At 39.1% G+C, this 21,381-nt stretch overlaps 1 protein-coding gene and 1 pseudogene across 1 annotated transcript; one reads left to right on the top strand and one right to left on the bottom strand.

The window, feature by feature from the left end:
- The first annotated feature begins 249 nt into the window (after positions 1-249).
- LOC110335422 lies at positions 250-2,469 on the top strand (annotated as a pseudogene).
- Positions 2,470-11,727: 9,258 nt separating this feature from the next.
- Positions 11,728-12,693, bottom strand: LOC110335927 (olfactory receptor 12D3). The gene has a single exon (XM_021218371.1). It carries the CDS (start codon positions 12,691-12,693, stop codon positions 11,728-11,730), a length of 966 nt encoding a protein of 321 aa, XP_021074030.1.
- Between the last annotated feature and the right edge of the window lie 8,688 nt (positions 12,694-21,381).

Below are 21,381 nucleotides of genomic sequence, written 5' to 3'. Positions count from 1 at the left end.
CCTTAGTGAGGTAATCCAATCACAAAAGAAGTCACTAGATATGCACTCACTGATAAGTGAATATTAATCCAGAAACTTAGAATACCCAAGATACAATTTGCAAAACACAAGAAAACCAAGAAGGAAGACCAACGTTTGGATACTTCATTCCTCCTACTGGCTATGGGTTTCCTAGAGAACTGCTGTTGAGGTTCCTCATTATATAGTCACCAAGAACCCACAGAGACTGACTCTCTCCAAATCCAGAGAATGGAAACTTCAGCATTCTTCACTTTCCACCTGCTACTTAGGGCTTCCCTTGCCCTGGCACAGACCTTAAATGGTGAGTTCAGGTCTTGAAAAACAGGTTTGTTTACAAGAAGAGCACCAGACCTTTCCAGCAGGGCTACCCAAATCCCCCACTCCCTTAAACCCTGCACCTCCTGCTTCCCTTCTGCCACATGCCCTGGATACTGTGAGGGAAGGTTCAATCCAAACATCAACCTTTTCTTCCTCCAGGATTACATTCCTTGCAGTATTTTGACATCACAGTGTCAGGCCTGGCCTAGAGGAGACCCACTACATGACTGTTGGTTATGTGGACAACACAGAGTTGGTGCATTTCGACAATGAGACGGAGAATCCGAGGTTTGAGCCCTGTGCCTTGGATGGAACAGATGGGACAGAAGTACTGTGATGACCAGACACGCACTGACAAAGTCGCAGAATAGCAGATTGGAGTGTACATTCAGAAACTGCGAGGCTACTACAAACAGAGCCAGAATAGTGAGTGACCCTGAGTCCGAGTGGTTGCCAAACCTCTTCCATATTCCCACATCACGAAGTTCAGCCTAAGGCTATGAGACCACAGAGAGTATTGATCCAGAAGGGTTGAGGTGTCTATGAGTTGTTTTATGGTTCTCAGTTTAGGTACAAATCTGGTTGGGTGGGTAGGGAGGATGAAAGGGTCAAGTGGGTGGGACTAACTTGTGGGATGGGACCCTCACACCATTCAAAAGATGACTGGCTGCTACACTGGACCAGATGGGCACCTACTTCACACATACTGTCAGTTTGGCTATGATGGACAAGGTTACCTCACTCAGAATGAAGATCTGAGCACCTGGACTGCAGCAGATGCAGCAGCTGAGATCACCCGTAGAGAGTGACAGGCAACTAATGCGGCTGAGTTCTGGAGGGTCTACTTGGAGGGTCCTTGCATGGTGTGGCTCTTTGAATACCTGACAATGGGAAATGAGACTCTACTGTGCACATGTACGAGGGGCAAAGAAGTAACTCCTCCTAATGAATTGGAGCTCATGTCTCCTGAGAAGGGAGAAAAATGGGATCAGCTAGAATTCTCTGTGTATCTGTCTCTCTGACTCTGTCTCTATGTGTCTCTTTGTTTCTGTCTCCCTATCTCTGTCTCTCTCTGTGTTGCTGTCTGTCTCTGTCTCACCTCTCTCTGCCCTCCTCTCTCTCTCTCTCTCTCTCTCTCTCTCTCTCTCTCTCTCTCTCTCTCACACACACACACACACACACCCAAATCACACACATATTTATACATACACACACACACACACACACACACACACACACACACACACACACACACACACCAGGAGAGGGAAGAATGATCTGAGTTTTCTGGTCACTCTTCTCTCAAAGTCTCACTTCAGAATCTATCTCAGAATAGGAGAAAAGAATCCCTAAACTTGCTCTTCCCTTCAATCTGCAGTCTATAGGCTCTCTGAGGTTAGATTCTCTGGCCACACTCAATGGTATGATATGGCTGCAGCGATGTAGAGTTTCTTGGCTTCACTCAGTCAGGACAAAATTTGCTCTTTTCCTGGTAACCCAGAGTCTCCTACCCTAGGCTAGTTCACCTTGATTCTAGAACTTTTCAAGCAGTTTATTATCCCAGATGCCTGAGTACAGTTTCTGTGTAGGTATGCACACATCCCCACCCTACTCCCCTGTCTATTTCCAAAATGATCACAATACATCCAAGTCCCAAGAAAAAATGTAAATGTAAAATTTTTACAACTCTTCCTCCTCAGATCCCCCTAAATTATATGTGACCCATCACCCCAGACCTGAAGGTGATGTCACCCTGAGGTGCTGGGCCCTGGGCTTCTACCCTTATGACATTATCATGACCTGGCAAAGAGATGGGGAGGACCAGACCCAGGATATGGATGTTATTAAGACCAGACTTGCAGGGGATGGAACCTTTCAGAAGTGGGTAGCTGTGGTGGTGCCTTCTGGGAAGGAGCAGAATTACACATGCCATGTGGTTCAAGAGGGACTGCCTGAACCCCTCACCCTGAGATGGAGTAAGTTGGATGTAGGCACATAGCCTGTGATTAGAGAAGGCAAAAGCCATTCTGGAGACCCTGAGCAGGGTCAAGGTTGAGATCTGGCGTCAGGATCTTTCAATTTTACATTTCTTTCCAGATAGACCTCCTCAGTCTTTCATTTTCATCATAGTAGTTGCTGTTGGCCTGGTTCTCCTGGGAGCTTTGGTGGCTACTCTTGTCATGTGGAAGAAGAGCTCAAGTGGGGAAAGAGGCAGTCTGAGTTTTTTTCCAACTGAGAGACTCTAAGCCCCAGATAAGTTTTCTCTGCCTCCTTGTTGGGAAGGAGTGTGGCCCATTATTCCCAAAGACACAATTCTGAATGTCATAACTAAAAATATTTTAATCTCAAAAGATCAAAATCCCCAAAATACATTTAAAAAAGAAATAAAAAAAAAGAAAAACAAGTATCCAAAACCATAAGATAGATTTAAAGGGATATTTATACACACACACACACACACACACACACACACACACACACACACACACACTCACACACACGAAAAGGAAAAAGAAAAAGAAAAAGAAGAAAAGAAAGGAAGGAAGGGAGGGAGGGAGGGAGGGAGGGAGGGAGGAAGGAAGAAAGGGAGGGAGGGAGGAAGGAAGGAAGGAAGGAAGGAAGGAAGGAAGGAAGGAAGGAAGGAAGGAAGGAAGGGAAATAATGGTAGAACAGGGGTCTCTGTATGAACTCAGATACACTAACAAAAGACACTGATATAGCATTGTAAGGAGTAAACAATATCCACAAAGGCCTAGGTGGGGAAACAAAAATGTGTAAATGTATATCCCTATGGTTGTCAGTTATGTGTAGAGAGTATCATACCTGCAGTTGTCTGAAATACTGGGACAGACAATATAAGTCTTCTGGGAATATTAATAAAAGTCCATAGTGGATTCCACCAATATCCAGTCATCAAAAGACCCAAGATCTTGATAAACTTTATTTACACGCATGGAAATACATCAAAAGGATATCTCCAGTTATTAAGAACATTTCAGTCTTTCATACTGTGCCATGCTCACAAAGTCCACTCTGTAACACATCTTCACGGACTCAATTTTGCCAAATATGTAAACTGAGTTAGAACCCTGGGAATAATTTTTAAACAATTCGAGCCTCCATTGTTAGAAATGATGTAAGAATGAAATAAACCATACTTTTTATATAATGCTGAAGATTTTTTGTTTATCCTTGCTTTCTTTTTACTAATTTATTTATTCACTTTACATGCCAATCCAACACCCCAAATTCCTCTTCTCCTCCCAGTCCAACCCTTGCAAATTTCTCCCCCATAACTCCCTCTCCTTCTCCTCAGAGAAGGGGAAACTCTCTTTGGGAACCCCACCCTGAGACATCCAGTCACAGTAGGACTAAATGCATCCTCTCTCATTAGGCCCAACCAAACAGTCCAGTTAGAGGAAGGGGAACCATGGCAGGCAACAGAGTAAGAGACAGTTAAAACTAAAACAACTAAACTTTATGTGGGAGAGGAATATTGCAGGGCTAGATCAGGGATATAAATTCAGTCCATAGAGCTAGTGGGATTTAGTGACTGTCTGTTATACTTTGAAGGATTACATTATGATTGGTGGGAGTCCATGTAAAAAGGCTGTGAAGTATGGATGGGGCAGACAGACTACAGAATATTCTTGCCACAAAGTGGCCTTATAAAAAGAATTGCACAAACTATAATTAATGAATATACTTCAAAGCAAGGGTATGGAGAATATGCCCTGGAATGTATGCATTATCTTTGTGGGAAAGGCAAAGGCCTAGGAGGAATATTCTTGGCTCTTTTCACATGGTCAAAGATGATACAACATAACAGTAGGTGTACTCCCTCATTGTTTTTGCTTAAGCTAATGGTAAATACCACATCATGTGCTTGCTTTAAAAATAAAAACAACAAAGGGGATGAGCCTAACTGAAATGCCCAACAGTGAGGAGACAGAACCTTAAGAGATCACCTTCAATAGATAGACAGGGACCCCAGAGGATGGATGGGGCCACCCACCAGCCTTCAAAAGTTTTGACCCAGAATTGTTCCCATCTAAAAGAAATTCAGAGACAAAAATGGAGCACAGACCAAAGGAAAGGACATCCAGTGACCAGCTCAACATAGGGTCCATCCCATGGGCAGGCACCAAACCCTAACACTATTACTGATGCCATGTTTTGCTTTCAATCAGGAGCTTAGCATGGCTGTTATCTGAGAGGCACTACCAGCAGCTGACTGAGACAGATGCAGATACTCACAGCCAATCATTGTACTGAGGTCAGGGACCCCTCTAGAAGCGTTAGGGGAAGGCTTATAGGCTCTGAAGGGGATTGATTGCAGCCCCATATGAAAAACACTATCAACTAATCCAGACCCTTGGAAGCTCCCAGAGATTAAACCCCCAACCAAAATGTATACATGGGCTGATTCATGGACCACAGAACATAAATACTAGAGGACTGCCTTGTCTGGTCCCAGTGAGAGAGGATGCACAACAGAAAAATAGAGGAAAGATTTATTGCCATATATATATATCCGAGCCTGATTCCCAGCAGCCAGAGTTCAGAGGAGAAGGTCTTTCTGAGGGAAGACTCTGGGAGGGCAGTTGCACATCTCTCTTGCTTCTCTATTCTTTGCATCTGCAGACAGAATTCTGAAATTCCCTGCTGTCAGGACTAAGATTTTTTTTTTCTAAATCCTAAAGGCCCTGATGCTTTACCACCCTCTCATAGTTTGTGTCCTTCCCACAGGTGGAAGAAGCCACAGATAGGCTTAGGATGTCAGTAAGTATGGTGTGTGTGTAGGAGGGGTGAAGTGTATGGAGGAACTCAGCTAGCTGTAATTGTCTCCTTTAGTCCCATGTCCTGTGGATCCAGTCTTGTTTTGTTCTGCCTCAGGCAAGGTACTTCCCAAGGTTCTGATACAATTTTCATGTGGTAAAAAGTTGACACCAGAGGATATGAAATGAGAAGAGAGTGGAGGGGAGAACAGACTCCTGATTTATAGGATAAGGACTCAAGTGTCACTGCAAGTATGTAATAGACTATTCAAAGTACCACCAATCACAGCAACTAATTTGAATTCCTTTCTGATCATTTTTTTCCACAGTATAAGACCATGCCATATCTATACATATCCACACAGGAATTGTTGGGATCTCTTATCCTCCATATACTGATCTCAAGAACTCCTGAGTTCTCTTTCTGTAAGTGGAATTTGACTGTGTCCAAGTGTCTGTCTATTTTCAGTACCATGTGAGAAAGAAAGGATCTCAGCCCTGCTTAATTCCAATGCGTGTGTGTGTGTGTGTGTGTGTGTGTGTGTGTGTGTATGTGCATTTTAAACTTTTTATGTGGATGGGAAGCCAGCCCTATAAGTCAAGTATTCTCTTTTATTTTTACCACCACTCATGGTATGAATTTAGTTTGAGACAGATTCTTACAATATGCCTTGGACTGGCGTTGAACTCAATCTCCTAAGTACTTGAACTCAAACTCCTAAGTTATATATTTGTGTTCAATGAGCTGGAGAATGTGAAGACTACCTGATAAAGAACAGAGAGAAGAAGAGAAAGAAAGAGGCAATATGTGTCTCTGAGCTCAGGGTGAGGATCTTATGGTTCAGGGGCCACAGAGTAGCACTGGTCTGAGTCCCAGTCAATAAAGATCCTGTATTCAGGAGTGGAAAAATATCTATACTGATCCAGATGGCATTTATTGAACATTGTCTGCAGAACACAAAATTTTGGCATATAGGATTTAAAAATAAAAAAGAATTGAAAGCAGGTCTGTGTACTAGTCATGTGGGGTATGTATTCTAGTGGGAAGTGGCATATGGTACACACTACAGAGTAATAAATAAGGCTGTTGATCCATTATGAGTAGGTAAATGTTACAGGGAAAGATATCCAGGGTTCAGGTAAGATGGCTGTTGTTGTGGATAGCCCTGGGGCTAATTGTATTTGATGTTAATTCTGTTCTCCTATGAGAGGTTTGGAACAAGGATCGAGTAAGCACTCAGGTGATTTCCTGTAAACCTTCTTCCCACTTTAATTTATAAATAAAGACTAGGACCAGTGATTGGGCAGGGAAAAAAGGGGAAGGTAGAGCTGAAGGTTTTGAGAGAGAGAGAGAGAGAGAGAGAGAGAGAGAGAGAGAGAGAGAGAGAGAGGATGATGGAGGAGGAGGAAAAAGGAAAGTAGAGCAGAAGCACCTGGCCTGGAGAAACAGCAAGTTATAAGGGGTCTCTTATATGGGGAAGTTGGTAGTGTAGTAATAGATCTGCCCTATCTAGGCACACGGCTTGTATTCATATTAATTGAGTTGTATTTTCATTGCCGGGGCATATTTGGGTTGGAAAATTACCACAACAGGTTAATACTAGGGTGCTCAGTGTACACTTCAGTGACTTCTTGGGAAGGTCAGCTGTAACCACAGATATAAAGAAAATGAAGGAATCGGTCTTTCGGGATAGCATTTGAAATGTAAATAAAGAAAATAATAAAAAAAAAAAAAAAAAAGAGCACTGGTTGCTCTTCCAAAATACCCGGGTTTAGTTCTTAGCACCTACATGACAGCTCACAATTGTCTATAATAACTCCAGTTCCAGGGGACCTAACACCTTCACACAGACATGCATGCTAGCAAAACACCAATGCACGTAAGTAAAAATAAATAAATCATTAAAACCAAAACAAATAAACAAACAAAAACCAGAAAGACTGGAGAGATGTTGGGAACAGCATAGGATATTACTCAGTCTTACAGATAACAATTGGTGATGTTGATTCCTGGAGCTATATATGAAAAGTTGATATCAGGAGATAAAGAAAATGATTGTATGCATGCTCTATACATTTTGAAGACGAATTTTATACCACCTATTATTAGGCTGTACTGGCTAGTTTTGTGTCAACTTGACATAGCTGGAGTTCTCACAGAGAAAGGAGCTTTAGTTGAGGAAATGCCTACATTCGATCCAGCTGTAAGGTATTTTCTCAATTAGTGATCAAGGGGGAAAGGGCCCTTGTGGGTGGGACCATCCCTGGGCTGGTAGTCTTGGGTTCTATAAGAGAGCAAGCGAAGCAAGCCAGTAAAGAACATCCCTCCAATGGCTTCTGCATCAGCTCCTGCTTTCTGACCTGCTTGAGTTCCAGTCCTATATCCTTTGGTGATAAACAGCAGTATGGAATGTAAGCCAAATAAACCCTTTCCTCCCCAACTTGCTTCTTGGTCATGATGTTTGTACAGGAATAGAAACCCTGACTAAGACATAGGCCAAATCCAGAAGGTAGAAAAGAAGAGGTTTTTTTTTTTTTTTTTGGTTTTTTCGAGACAGGGTTTCTCTGTATAGCCCTGGCTGTCCTGGAACTCACTTGGTAGACCAGGCTGGCCTCGAACTCAGAAATCCGCCTGCCTCTGCCTCCTGAGTGCTGGGATTAAAGGCCTGCGCCTTTGGTTTTTTTTTTTTTTTTAAGTCACTGAAATTATAACAATATGATTACAAAAGGAGTTACCTTCACATGGGCAGAGGCCTAGGCAGGGAAGGGAATACATTGAAGAGATGTTGGTAAGAAGAGTTTTTATTAGGTGAGAGACTTGGAGATATTTTGTACAACAGAGTAACTCTAATTTTACAACAATTAATTATATACTTGAAAGTTGCTAAAAGAATAGATATTAAATGTACTCCTCAAACATTATTTGTAACTTGGTGGTATGGCTAATGCATAAAGTCATGTACATATTAGTTAGCTTTATTCAGTCATACTATTGTGCATTTACACAAAACACCATGCTATACATAATAAACATATATAAACTTTATGTTAATTAAATTATAGTAAGATACTTTAAACTAATCTATCCTAATACAGAAGTTCTTCTAAACTCATCTTTGAATGCTGCATGAACTTTCTGGGAAGAGGAGGAAAAACAAACATTTGTTCCCTGTTGGGTCTTCCTTGCTGGTCGAGAGAGGATGCAACAAATGGTGGCCCGTATGGGGAACCGACTCCCCCATGGAAGAGTTCAGAACTTTCAGCAGTCAGGGTTTGCCAGCAGGGTAAGTCCAGGGTAAGTGAGACTTACAACCGAGTTTGGGGAAAGATCCCGGACCAGGGATGAATTTTGAAGGATCCTGGAGCAGAACCTTAAAAGGTTCTCGGTAAGGAGACGTATTGTGCCCGGTAGAGGGACAAAGAAGGTTCTTGGTAAGGTTCAAAGTTAAGTTCCAGGCACAGGGACAAAGCTAAAAGTGAAGAGAGCAGGAGATTGCTTTAAAAATGAAAGTAAGAACATTGGTGCAGCTGTTAGTAATTTTGAATTTAATTAAATCTTGCCTGGCAGGCAGGAGTGGAGGGTCTGCTGCTGAGTTAGAAAAGTTTTCCTGTGGCCAGGATGGTATTTTAAAAGAGATTGCTTTCCCAATCGCCCAAGGCCAACTACTGCAGCTCCCATGAGATGTCCAAAATTATGTCCACGGTAGTAAAGGCTCATGCAGCAGGAACAGAAAAAGGCAAACGAGTAGCCAGCAAAAAAGAGAAAAGGTTAAAGAACAAGAGAGTGAGGAGGGAAGTTCGGATGAATCATGTGACAGTGGAGATGAAGAGGGAGATGAAGAGGGAGATGATGAAGATTTTTCAAGGTTCCTGAATAAACGGCTGTTAGAAGAACTGGTGGTTGTGTCTTACTTGATGTGGTCAAGAGAATACTCAACAAATGGTGGCCTGTATGGGGACGCAACAAATGGTAGCCCAGGGGAGGGGCCGTGGTCTCCTACAGTTCCCTTTACATAGGATACTAATAACAGGCCAAAAAATTGTTACCCCAAAATCTAACTAGGTAAGTCCAGAAACTTAGTGTTGCTTTTAGGATCATGTGTGAAGCCTGCCTACAAGAGTGTGAATAATGTGTGGGTGGCTATATCACTGAAGCATTTCCTTCTACCTGAACAACCAGTACCAGTTTATGTATCCTTGGGGAAGGACGAGTCCTCTTGATTAGTACACAGACTCACATGCTTCCTTGAGAGACACCTCTTGTATCCCTTGTGACTTGTGACTTGATGGTGTTTGTTTTGCATGACCCTGTGTCCCATCTTTAACACCTCAAACAACAAAACAAATAATAACACTAATAACAAAAAACATCTGGAGGTGGATGCCTAAAGGTGTTTGCCTTCTCTTTGCCTCAATTCTTAAGTACAGAGGGTGTCTGTGAGATTAGGTATACATTGGGTAGCTGATGTTAGTTTTATCTGTAGGTAAAACATGTCGGGAGAGGGCCTTTGGATACTCAAGTGCTTAGGAACTGCTTTTCACCAGGCTTGGATATTCCTTCATGCTCTACCTCCTGCATTAATGGCTCTCTGCCTACCTCTTCTGAGTATAGAAGGGTGGTCCCAAGAAGAGTCTGATATTCAAGAGCTCTTGTGTCTATCTTCAATGTTTGACCCTCTTTTTGCTCTTTCCAATCCCATGAATTCCTTCATCTTAGTTTTATGAAATTTACAGCACACAGTTGTTGTATACAATTACCCAACTAGACAAAGCACACCAAAACTTCCTGATTATTTAGTGCCTACTGGTCCACCCCACTTTGACCAGTTCTTTCCTCCTCAAGCCTTTGATGTTCACTATTCTAGTCATCACTTCTAATAGCTCAACTTTTAGGTTCCATATCCAAGTATTATTGCTATCTAGAAGAACAGGAATGACTTCATTTTCTCTTCCAATTAAAGAAGTAAAAGGCATGGCAAAAGTGTTACCATAAATCTTTGGGAGTCCCAGCAGAACCATCATGTAAATTCTGGAAAGCCAGAGTTCCCTCTTTGGGGTTTTCAGTCCTATTACTAAGCAAATTTAGAAACAGTTACAAACTGAAGCTGGAAGGGCAAGAACAACTCAAATGGAAGCTAGAGGAAAGTTTATTAGTGCTTAAAAGGAAATCCCAAGGCAAGCAAGTTGCAAATCTCACAGCTGCCAAGAAGGAATGAACAAAGGAAAGAAGGAAAGAAGGAAAGAAGCAAGAAAGGAAGAAAGGAAGGAAAGAAGGAAGGAAGGAAGGAAGGAAGGAAGGAAGGAAGGAAGGAAGGAAGGAAGGAAGGAAGAAAATGGAGAAGAAACAAAAGCCATGCTGCTTGGGATAAGCAATTCAAATGTCATAATTTCTTACTGAGTTTAAAAGTATAGTTAGGCTCTGGCCAGCATCCAAAAGAAAAAGACTAAGGAGAAGAAAAGTTAACAGTTACACCTTTCTGAATCGGGAGTCACAAAGGTGGCCAACCCAACCCAGTATCATGGAGGGCAAGGCTTGGCTCCAGGAACTACACTAATAAGCAAGAATTCTGGGGAGAAAACGCACATTATCTTAAGAAAAAAAACACCTTTTTGGGGTTAGTCCCTAGCTAGGTTCTTAACCAGGCCTACTAGACTAACCCTTAAGGGAGGAAAGTAGGGCATGTCTTTACCCACAAGTAGATTACAATCTTACAATACCACCCTGCTGTCTTTGTATGCCTGCCATATGTTATTTAACATTAATATCCAGCTCTGTGTTGTTATAATGATAGATTATAGATTCATATATAATTATAGATTCATTCTTGCAATGGAATAGTTTTCCTTTTTTCAGGAAAGCCTCACAGAACTCAGAAAAATGCTGCACTCATGATTTTGGTTTATCATAGACAAGGATACACATTAGAGCTGGTGGTGGAAAAAAAACACAGAGAAAATTCTGTGAGGTCTTTAAAGTGTGCAACCTTTCCAAACACAGATGTTCAAATATGTGAACCTCATATTGAGTGCTGAGTTTCTACTGAGACTTCCTTATATAATTTCAATACTTTAGGTTTTTGGTCTTATAGCTGAACTTAATCTCTATTCTCCCTCACTAAAGAATCAAGCTACTGTCAACAAGTCCCAAGTCTCAATATCTAATCATAAATGTTTTCTGTCATAACCAACGTCCCATCTGAGATTTGCTTGGAGCCTACCATAAAACTTGTTAATATACACTCAGATGTGAATCAAATGGCCCATGAGTTACTAAGGCTACCTAACATTTTCAAAGGTCTATTACAGGAATCAAGGGCAAAGGCCAAACAGGTTGCCAAATATATATCAAAAACTTGGCCCCATTTCTCTGTCCCTCCTGTCTTCTTTTAAATTTGTATAGCATTTAATTACCTTGTTATATGTACTGTGAATATTTTGAGAACCCTTGACACATTAAAAATTATATTATTATAGAATTGGTTTGTTTACTCCTATGAAACTTGAACTTTCTCTCTTGCCTGAAATGTTCATAAATCCTGAAAGAGGGGAAAATCAAGTTAACTAGTCATTTATTAGAATGAAGTACCTTCATGTACTTAAGACATACATGTCATTGGTCTCTTCCATGTAGCTGGTTGTCTTTAAACAGCTTCTTCCCAAAGTTCTTTTTCAGAGCCAACATTACCTCTTTGTTCCTTAGAGTATATATCAGTGGGTTCAGCACTGGGGTGACTGCGCTGTAGATGATGGCCACCATCCGATCCTCACTCATGGAGGAGGCTGATGCTGTGGCAGGGCGGATGTATGTGAAACCAACAGGACCATAGAAAAGACAAACCACCATAAAGTGAGAGGTACACGTAGACAGAGCCTTCTTAAGCATTCTGCAGGACCGGTTCTTGAACAGAAGAAAGGCAATGATGTAGAAATAGGAGAGGAGTATGAGGAGGAAGGCCCCCATGGATATACTGCCTGTGACAACAGAAAGAAGCCATTGGTTGAGCACTGTATTGCCACAGGCCACTTCTAAGAGGGGCTTGACATCACAGAAGAAGTGACTGAGTTTGTGAGAGTGGCAAAAGTTCAAGTGAGCCGTCATGACAAAATGCAGCAGAGCATAGAGGAAGCTTGTGAACCAGGCTGTAGCAGCCAACAGGATGCACAACTGAGGATTCATGATAGCAGTGTAGCGAAGTGGGCTGCAGATGGCTACAAAGCGGTCAAAGGCCATCACAGCCAGCAAGATGGCCTCCGTACTTCCCAGAAAGTGGAAGAAGTAGAGCTGAGTGATGCAACCTAGGAAAGATATAGCCCTATGCCTTGAGAGAAGGTTGATGAGAACCTTGGGAAGAGTCACTGATGAGTAACAAATATCCAGGCAAGAAAGGTTTCCAAGGAAGAAGTACATAGGAGAGTGGAGTCTTCTTTCCAGAGTGACGATCATTAATATAACTCCATTTCCAACCAAATTCAGCAAGTAAATGGTTAAAAACATCACAAAAATTATGGGCTGCAGTTTTTGATCACTGGTCAGGCCAAGCAAGAGAAACTCATCCACTGAAGTGGAGTTCTCCATCACTAGGGGAAAACATAAAGAAAGCAATGTGCTGGTTTTTTTTTTGTTTTGCTTTGTTTTGTTTTGTCTTGTTTTTTTGTTTTTTGGGTTTTTTTGTTTTTTTAATTTAAAACATTACTCTGAAGGGATTAAGTGAAACACAAGATGACTCTATGAAGGAACTTAGGGTGAGCTTCTCTGTAAATAACATTTAGGACTCATGGACTCATTTACTTACAACAGAGTTAGAGCTCAGTATACCTCATAAATGAGGTATACTGAACCTGCAAAATGGTGTTTGAGTAATAAGTGAAGCATGTTAGGACTAAGCCAAATACATAAGGGCAATTTTGACAGGACCTTACCATAACCTTATACAAAGCATTAAAATCAATTGTTGAACCTGTTGAAATCACACAGGCTAAGGGAATAATGATTTATCTTCTGTTTTAGTTCATGAGAATCATACAGATTGGCCTAGTAAAAAATTCTACACTTCTCCTAAGGCCAAGCAGTCAATGATGAACCTCTACATCCTCCTTGATGATCTAAATCTGTCAAGAAATAAAAAGAAGATTATGAGTTTGAGGCCAGCCTAGGCTACAATGCAAAACCATTTTTCAATAGAGAGAGAGAAAAAAAATAGAAAAAGACAAGGTTACAGAAATTATAGGGAGAGGTGGGGGAGTGGGAGGGAGAGACCACAAATTTCAAAAATTATGTAAGTAAAGGAAATGTAGAGTGATTTTCACTACAGGATTATAGCATAGCTGTGGGTCTATGAGTGTAGCTCAGAAAATCTTGAAATACTGAGAAGTTGTAGAAATATAACAACACCCCATTTTCAGCCCCCCAAAAGCATCACACAGTGAAATTTCCTTGAAAGGGCAAGAGCTAGTAGGAAGAAAACATAAACACTGAGGGTGAAGGGAAGAAGGACACAGTAAATTAACAAAGAGCTCAACAGAAGGAAGAACATTCAGACTGTGTTGAGGCATTGGGAAAGCATATGGGCTATTTTCCACTACCACACACAAAAGAATCTCTGCTAGTTAGTGATCTAGAATACCAGAATCCAATACAAACTCCCAGTAAGCATCTTTAAGAGCTAAGAGAATGAAGACTATGTAGTCAACTCTACAATCAGGAGATACGTTTATATACACCTCTCAATACAACTGATTAAGTAATCAGCCAAAGAGTATGTAAAAATATGAAAACCTGAACAACATAACTTCACAATTTGCTTAACATATGTAAATCACTGAACACAAAAATAAAAGAATTCATGATATTGTTGGGGTACACTGAACATTTACTAAGTCAAGCATAGACTGAGTTTTTTTAAAGCTTGGAGTCTTTTTGTTATGTTTTGGTTGGTTGGTTGGTTGGTTGTTTGTTTGGTTGGTTGGTTTTATTTCAGAAAATACTATTCAACCTGTTCTTTGAAAAATGAACCTGAAGAAAATAAGATGGAAAAGGTAAAAATAACAGGAATTTTACAATAAAAATACACAATAGAGAAAATTCAGCAAAGATAAACTCCATCAGAGTCAGAAAATTATAAGAAAGGGATCTAAAAATATTAGTGCTTCAAACTAAGAAACATCACTTAAATAACCTATAGATAAAAAGGAGCCGGGTGGTGGTGGTGCATGCCTTTAATCCCAGCCCTTGGGAAGCAGAGGCAGGTGAATTTCCGAGTTTGAGGCCAACCTGGTCTACGGAGTGAGTTCCAGGACAGCCAGGGTACAGAGAAACTCTGCCTTGGAAAAAGAAAAAGAAAAAAGAAAAAAGAAAAAAGAAAAAAGAAAAAAGAAAAAAGAAAAAAGAAAAAAGAAAAAAGAAAAAAGAAAAAAGAAAAAAGAAAAAAGAAAAGATAAAAAGGAAAACCCAAATAGAAACTAGAAAATCCACTGGATGGTTAGGAAAATAAGGTATATCAAAATTTTGTTATGTAGTGAAAACAATAAGTAGAAACACCATTGGCCTTAAATTCATATATAAGTAAAGGATAAACATTGAAAAACCACATAGAAATAATAATCTTTTATAGTAATGGGCATGTAAACTAACATGTCTTGATCATTATAAAATAGCATGCATATCAGAACCTCACATTGGGGCTGGACAATAGTGATGTATGACTTTAATTCCAGCATTTAGGAGACAGAGGCAGGTGGATCTCTGTGAAGCCCAGCCTCCTCTACATTGCAAGTTCCAGACCATCTAGATCAGCTCAGTAAGGCTCTACCTAAAAAAAGAAAACTCATATCACATTCATGAATATGTACAATTATGTGTTAATAAAAAGAAAAATAAAATAGATGAAAATATCTACATTTTTACTTCCTCAAGCTAAGTAAATAAGTGACTGGATACTAGAAACTTGTGCCTGAAGAAAATAAGATGGAAATAATAAAAAAATTAACAGGAATTTTACAATAAAAAACAAATGTACAGTAAACAAAATTCAACAAAGATAAAGCTGTTATTTTAAAAAGATTATGAAGATGATAAACTACACCAGATGCATTCTACCAATTCAAAAGACAGTCTCTTTGTAGATATGATCAATGTTAAAAATGTAGAAATAAAATCAACCAAATATTAACAAACACAATATCGTGTGCTTGTTAATTAGAATTTACAGCTCTAGATCCCTTCAGCTCCTTGGGTATATTAATTAGAATTTACAGCTCTAGATCCCTTCAGCTCCTTGGGTACTTTCTCTAGCTCCTCCATTGGGGGCCCTGTGTTCCATACAATAGATAACTTGTGAGCATCCACTTCTGTATTAGCCAGGCACTGGCATAGTCTCACAAGAGACAGCTATATCAGGGTCCTTTCAGCAAAATCTTGCAGGCATATGCAATAGTGTCTGCATTTGGTGGCTGATTATGGGATGGATCCCCAGGTGGGGCAGTCTCTGGATGGTCCATCCTTTCATCTCAGCTCCAAACTTTGTCTCTGTAACTCCTTTCATGGAGCCCTATAGGTGGAACAAAAATATGAACTAACCAGTACCCCCAGAGCTCATGTCTGTAGCTGCATATGTAGCAGAAGATGGCCTAGTCGGCCATCATTGGAAAGAGAGGCCCCTTGGTCTTGCAAACTTTATATGCCTCAGTACAGAGGAATGCCAGGGCAAAGAAGTGGGAGTGGATGGGTAGGGGAGCAGGGNGGGGGAAGGGTATAGGGAACTTTCAGGATAGCATTTGAAATGTAAATGAAGAAAATATCTAATAAGAATTGAAAAAAAAAAGAATTTACAGATGCAGTTGCACTGAGTTCTTTCATAGCTTCAGTCTTTCCCTCAGTAAACTGAAAATGTATAATATATTCATAATATATATACATATATATTCACAAAATCTTACATGTTAAAGTTTGTAGAATACTCACTTATAAAAACCAAAAACTCAAAGAATAAGTAGCAAAGCAAGTTGTATTATATGCTAGAGAAAATAATTCTGCAATACGAACGAACAAACTAGATGTGGTGCTTCACATTTGCAATCCCAGCAATTGAGAGGCTGACTTCCAGGTCAGTATGAGCTATATCATGAAATTGTCTTTTAAAGGCAAAAACCATTACAAGGAAGGAATGAAAAATTCAGTGAAATACCTCTGTAATCTGTTTAATTTTAGTTTCTCCCAAGAGGTTTTACACTCAGGTTTTGTGCTTATGTAGCATGTTTTCAAGTGGGTAATATTCAGAAACTGAGAAATGATAAGTAGTTCCCAACATTGTGGAGTGAGGTGTAAGAAGAGGCAGATGTATGGACATAAAAGAATAATGACTGATCCCTGTGAACACTCTATTCTGCCATGTCAGTGGAGTGATAGCTATAAGGATACATGATGAAATTATGAAGACATAAATACAAACACAGAATGGATGAGTGCAAGGGAAGCTGGGTAATCATTAGAGTGATGAATTGCAGCAGCTTATTAACCTCCCTGTTCCCTCTGTTAAAATTTGTTACCTTTGTAAGAATAGACTACAGGAACACAGCATGTCTGCATTTTTTAAGGTTATACTGTGTGTTACAAAGACTAAAGTTAGGATTGTAGTTAATGTGTTTGACAACAACAAAATGTTTAAAAACAATCTGTACTTGAGGATATTAAAAGAGGAATTTTTCAGGACAGGATTTTGTACTATTTATATGAAGATAAACTTTCAATTCTATCAGCTTTGTAAATTTTTAACCATGTGTATTATAATTACAACTTACCTGTCTAAGTTCCTCAACATGTTGAAAATTACATATTATGTATCATTACATTCATTTGACCATTTAAAATGCAAATGAACAGAAATAATCAAAACACCCAAAACTATGACTAAATTATTACATTTATAAAAGAAAATATATGCAGAACTTAAATACACACACACACATACACACACACACACACTCAAAATAAAACTACCAGATAAACTCAGGAAAATGCAAAAAAAAATTACACATACTTATAGGTATGTATAAAACAGATGTATACATAAGACATACTTTCAAAATTTCAGGATGATATGTTGAATTACAAAATCAAGATTAAGTATAAGATGTTCAGTGTGCTGAGATTTCTCATTGAATCTTCTTTTGTGGGTAGAAAAACCCTCTGAACACACCAGAAGAAACCACTAGTGGTCAGGATCTCTGAGACAAAGACCTCAATGGCAGATGGACTAAGGAATGCGCACCTTTTACAATATTTTTAATTTTGCAAAATATTAACATATAATATATTCAATATATATAATCATTTGTTTATGAATAGGAAAAGAAGACTAGATGTCTAATGTACAAGACTAGAGAGTTAAAATAGAGAAGTGGGCTGGGCATACACAATTTTTAGTTCACTTGTCACATTCAAGAACATTGAGATTTGGGATGACTTGGGGTCTATACTTTACAGTCTAGGAAAGAGAAATTATTTCTGCACACCCTTTTCACTCAAAAACAATAAAGGAAAAGGCACAAAGTAGAAATTTCACCAATTACACAATCAGTTATTCGAGGTATAGATTCACATTCGTCTTCTTTGCCACAGCATACAATCATTGGAGATTTTTCTTAATTACAGTATATTCTTTCAAATCTTTGTAATTTCTACACCATACAGAAGTTGGGGGGAATTAAAATGGTGAATATTTTTAGCCACTCATTCCTATCATAAGTGACTGGTAGAATGAATAATATTCCTAATGCATTTACTAATAATACTAATGTATTCCTAAATACATCTGGAGTCTTAGAATGATATTATTTCCATTTATGTCCAAGTCATACTTCTTTTAAAACACATCTTGTATCACTGTTACCTATGTCTAATGCTCTGTGCCTCCCATGTTATTTGAAGGTCTAGCACACTGTGGTGAACTAGAACCATGCACCACGATCCGCCTCTTTACTTGTGCATGTATCTCTGCTGTTCAACACCTGTCTTAACCACATTGAACACCAAGTCAGGACCAGCTCTTGACTGGGATGAATATTACTCACTTGATGAATCTACATGGGTAATTCCCTTGTTTTTATCCTAAACTCAGTGCTTTTCTGACTGTCTCATTGTAAACACACCTATACACATACACACACACACACACACACACACACACACACACACACACACAATTGTTGCCCTTCCCTGATCTGTTGTTATCAATAGACTGTATCTTAATTTGGTGTATTAAGTTTTATTGCACATGAATGCAAGGTCTAGGAAGAAAGAAAAATGCTTTCTAGATTTTTTTTCTCATACTGTAACCTCTACATCCAAAAGAATACCTATCATTTTTACCTGCTCTCTGTGCATTAACTGGGCTCACTAAGAACCTAATATTACCTATTCAGTGTTTGATGACAAATCTCATGAGATCACATTTACTTATTATTACAGTTTGCATCTATACTTTATCCACAAGATTCCCCCAACTGTGATGCTAAACTTGAAGATTATCAGAGTACATAGAAACAACACACTGGACCAAAATAATCTATGTCCTGGACTAAGTAAATGACTTTAGCAATTGAGAGACAGTTGCTTTGGCATTTTGTTGCCCTACATGACATATTCAGATTAGTTAGCATCAGAAGCACAATGGAAATTTCATTACATTATCATGGAGTCATCACAGACATCAAAAAGGTGCCTGCCATGAACACATGTGTAAGGGAAATGTTCGTAACATAATCTTCACAGTGGAGCATTCCAAGAATCACGAAATCATAACTAACTGACACACATTGTCAAGGATTTGGGGTTATATAAAAGAAGTGATGCAAGTTCACAAATTATTATTATTATTTTTCTGATAATAGAATCCTCCCTCTTCTGCTAAATACACTCCTAAAGAGTCATGGGTTTTATTAACACAAGATACAAGCTAACCTGTTACTAGCACTGGAACAGAACCTGCTTCTCTGATGATCATTGACTTTAACAGATACTAAGAGTGAATCCTGTAATTATTTGCTCTTTCTCTTCTTCTTATCTCCTCTCATTCTTACATAAATACAAGTGCCCAACTCCACTACCAGATTCAATAAAGTCATGCACACCCTGCAATATATTTACAACGTATTATATGATTGATTACACAACCTATCCAGAGATCTGAAAATCTCAAACACACCAAGAGTGCACGCAAAAAAAAAAAAAAAAAAATCTACAAACAATTTAGGAAAATAAAAAATTTCCAGATGGTGACTTCTACAGTGAAACTACTCTATTTTCACAAACTGCAATCAAAGAGCGCCCTCACTTACCCCCACTCACCCATGGTTCTGGTCTGAACTTCCTTTCATCAGAGAGGAGAAAAAGCCCTAAAAGTTCATGTGAAGGCACATTCCACATGTACCAAGCTCTCAGGAGGCGGTGGATCACTAGACTCTCTGCACATATGTAACAATTGCTCAGCTTGGTCTTCCTGTAGGACTCCTAACAGTAGAAGCAGGGGCTCTCTCTGACTCTGATGACTGCCTTTGGTTCCCTTTCACCTCACTGGTCTGCCTTGCCTAGATTCAGTAGGAATAGATGTGCTTAGTCTTCACTGCAACTTGAAATGCCTAGGCAGGTTGATACCCATTGGAGGCCTCCCCTTTTTTAAAGAGAAAGGAAAGGGTAGGGTGAGGGAGAGACTGGGAGGAAAGGAAAGAAGGGAAACTGTGATAAGAATGGATGTAAAGTAAACAAATAACTGAATTAGTGCTTTTTAAATAAAGAGTTTAAAGAGTTAGTTCCCCTGGGTTACATCGATAATTTACACTAGCTTGGACTATAAGACACCTTGTCTAAGGAAGAAAAGGAGTGAAGGATGGGAGAAGGGAGGAAAGGAAGGAAAGAGAGAGAGATAGAAATAGGGGGAAAGGAAAGAAATTTTCTGCCAATATTACATTTGCCCATTACTCTAAGCTGCTGTAAATACTTTAGAATGGATATAAGAACCTATTTATAATTATAATACTTAATCTCAGCAGATCTCACTTTGTTTTCTGACAGAGGGGAGACCAGAATGAACCCTCTCATACTTTCCCAGCAACATCTTGGGCATTAACATCTTGGGGTTTTCTCTCCAAGGAGTCATTCTGTCCAAATTTCATTTCCCATAAGTATCAAGTCATTTATTTTCTTTTTGTTCTAGTTAAAAATAATAAAATTTTTGTAAAACCTTTTGCCAATTACAAGAGAGAAAAGGGTGGTAATAATATCAAAGATGGAGCAGCACCATAGCAGTCCTTGAGAAATCCAACATACAGTGGATGCAGAAAGTCATGAAACTTAGAGTAATATAATCTAAGCAAATTAAAATGATGAGCTCTAAGCTGAGTTCTACAGATGCTGTGGGTCATTTATGATCAGATTCAGAGACTGAGACAGGCATGGTATCACACACCTTTCATCCCAGCACTCAGGAGGCAGAGGCAGGAGGGTCTATGTGACTTCAAGGCCACCCTCATCTACAAATTTAGTCCAGGACAGCTAGGGTTGAGAAACCCAGTATCAAAAATCAAAACAAGACAAAACAACATGTAGACAGAGCAATGGAGGTGAGTGTTTGGCTAACATACCTGTGGGGACTGGTGTTTATATAGACATTTGACATTAGTGGAATGTGAGCCTATTGAAACAGTGAAATTATTATTACTTAATTTTATTTTAACACTATTTCTATATCTATATAATTAATAATATTTATATATTTAAAATATATATTTTATATAATTCCATATATTATTTATATAAGATATAATATTTATTGACATATAATATTTACATAATATTTATATAATGTATACTATTCATGTAACCCAATATAATATATTGTTCGTATAATATTTATATGTTGTTCATTTTAATTTATTAATATTTCTGAGTGGGAATTGAGTAGCAATACAGTTTATGTCAATTCATCAAATCACTAATGTCAACTTCTGATTCATTAGACGTTATCTCAATATTTTTGTTTTTATGCTATCTTGTGTTCTACCTTCCAGAACTGCTTTCCCTACAGCGCAGCCAAATTCCCAACTGTGTTAATAAATCTGCATCCAAGTCAGTTTTCTGTGCCTACAATGACTCCAAGAACTCTTGCTTGGATCCCCAATCGGATGGGAGGACTTTTGGACTTACAGACACTTGACAGTGTTACCCTTCTCCTCAGCTTCTTTCAGCCTTCCCTAATTCAACAACAGGGAT

Source organism: Mus pahari, chromosome 18, assembly GCF_900095145.1.
Source record: "Mus pahari chromosome 18, PAHARI_EIJ_v1.1, whole genome shotgun sequence".
Taxonomy (NCBI): domain Eukaryota; kingdom Metazoa; phylum Chordata; class Mammalia; order Rodentia; family Muridae; genus Mus; species Mus pahari.
This window is presented reverse-complemented; position numbering and strand designations above follow the sequence as displayed.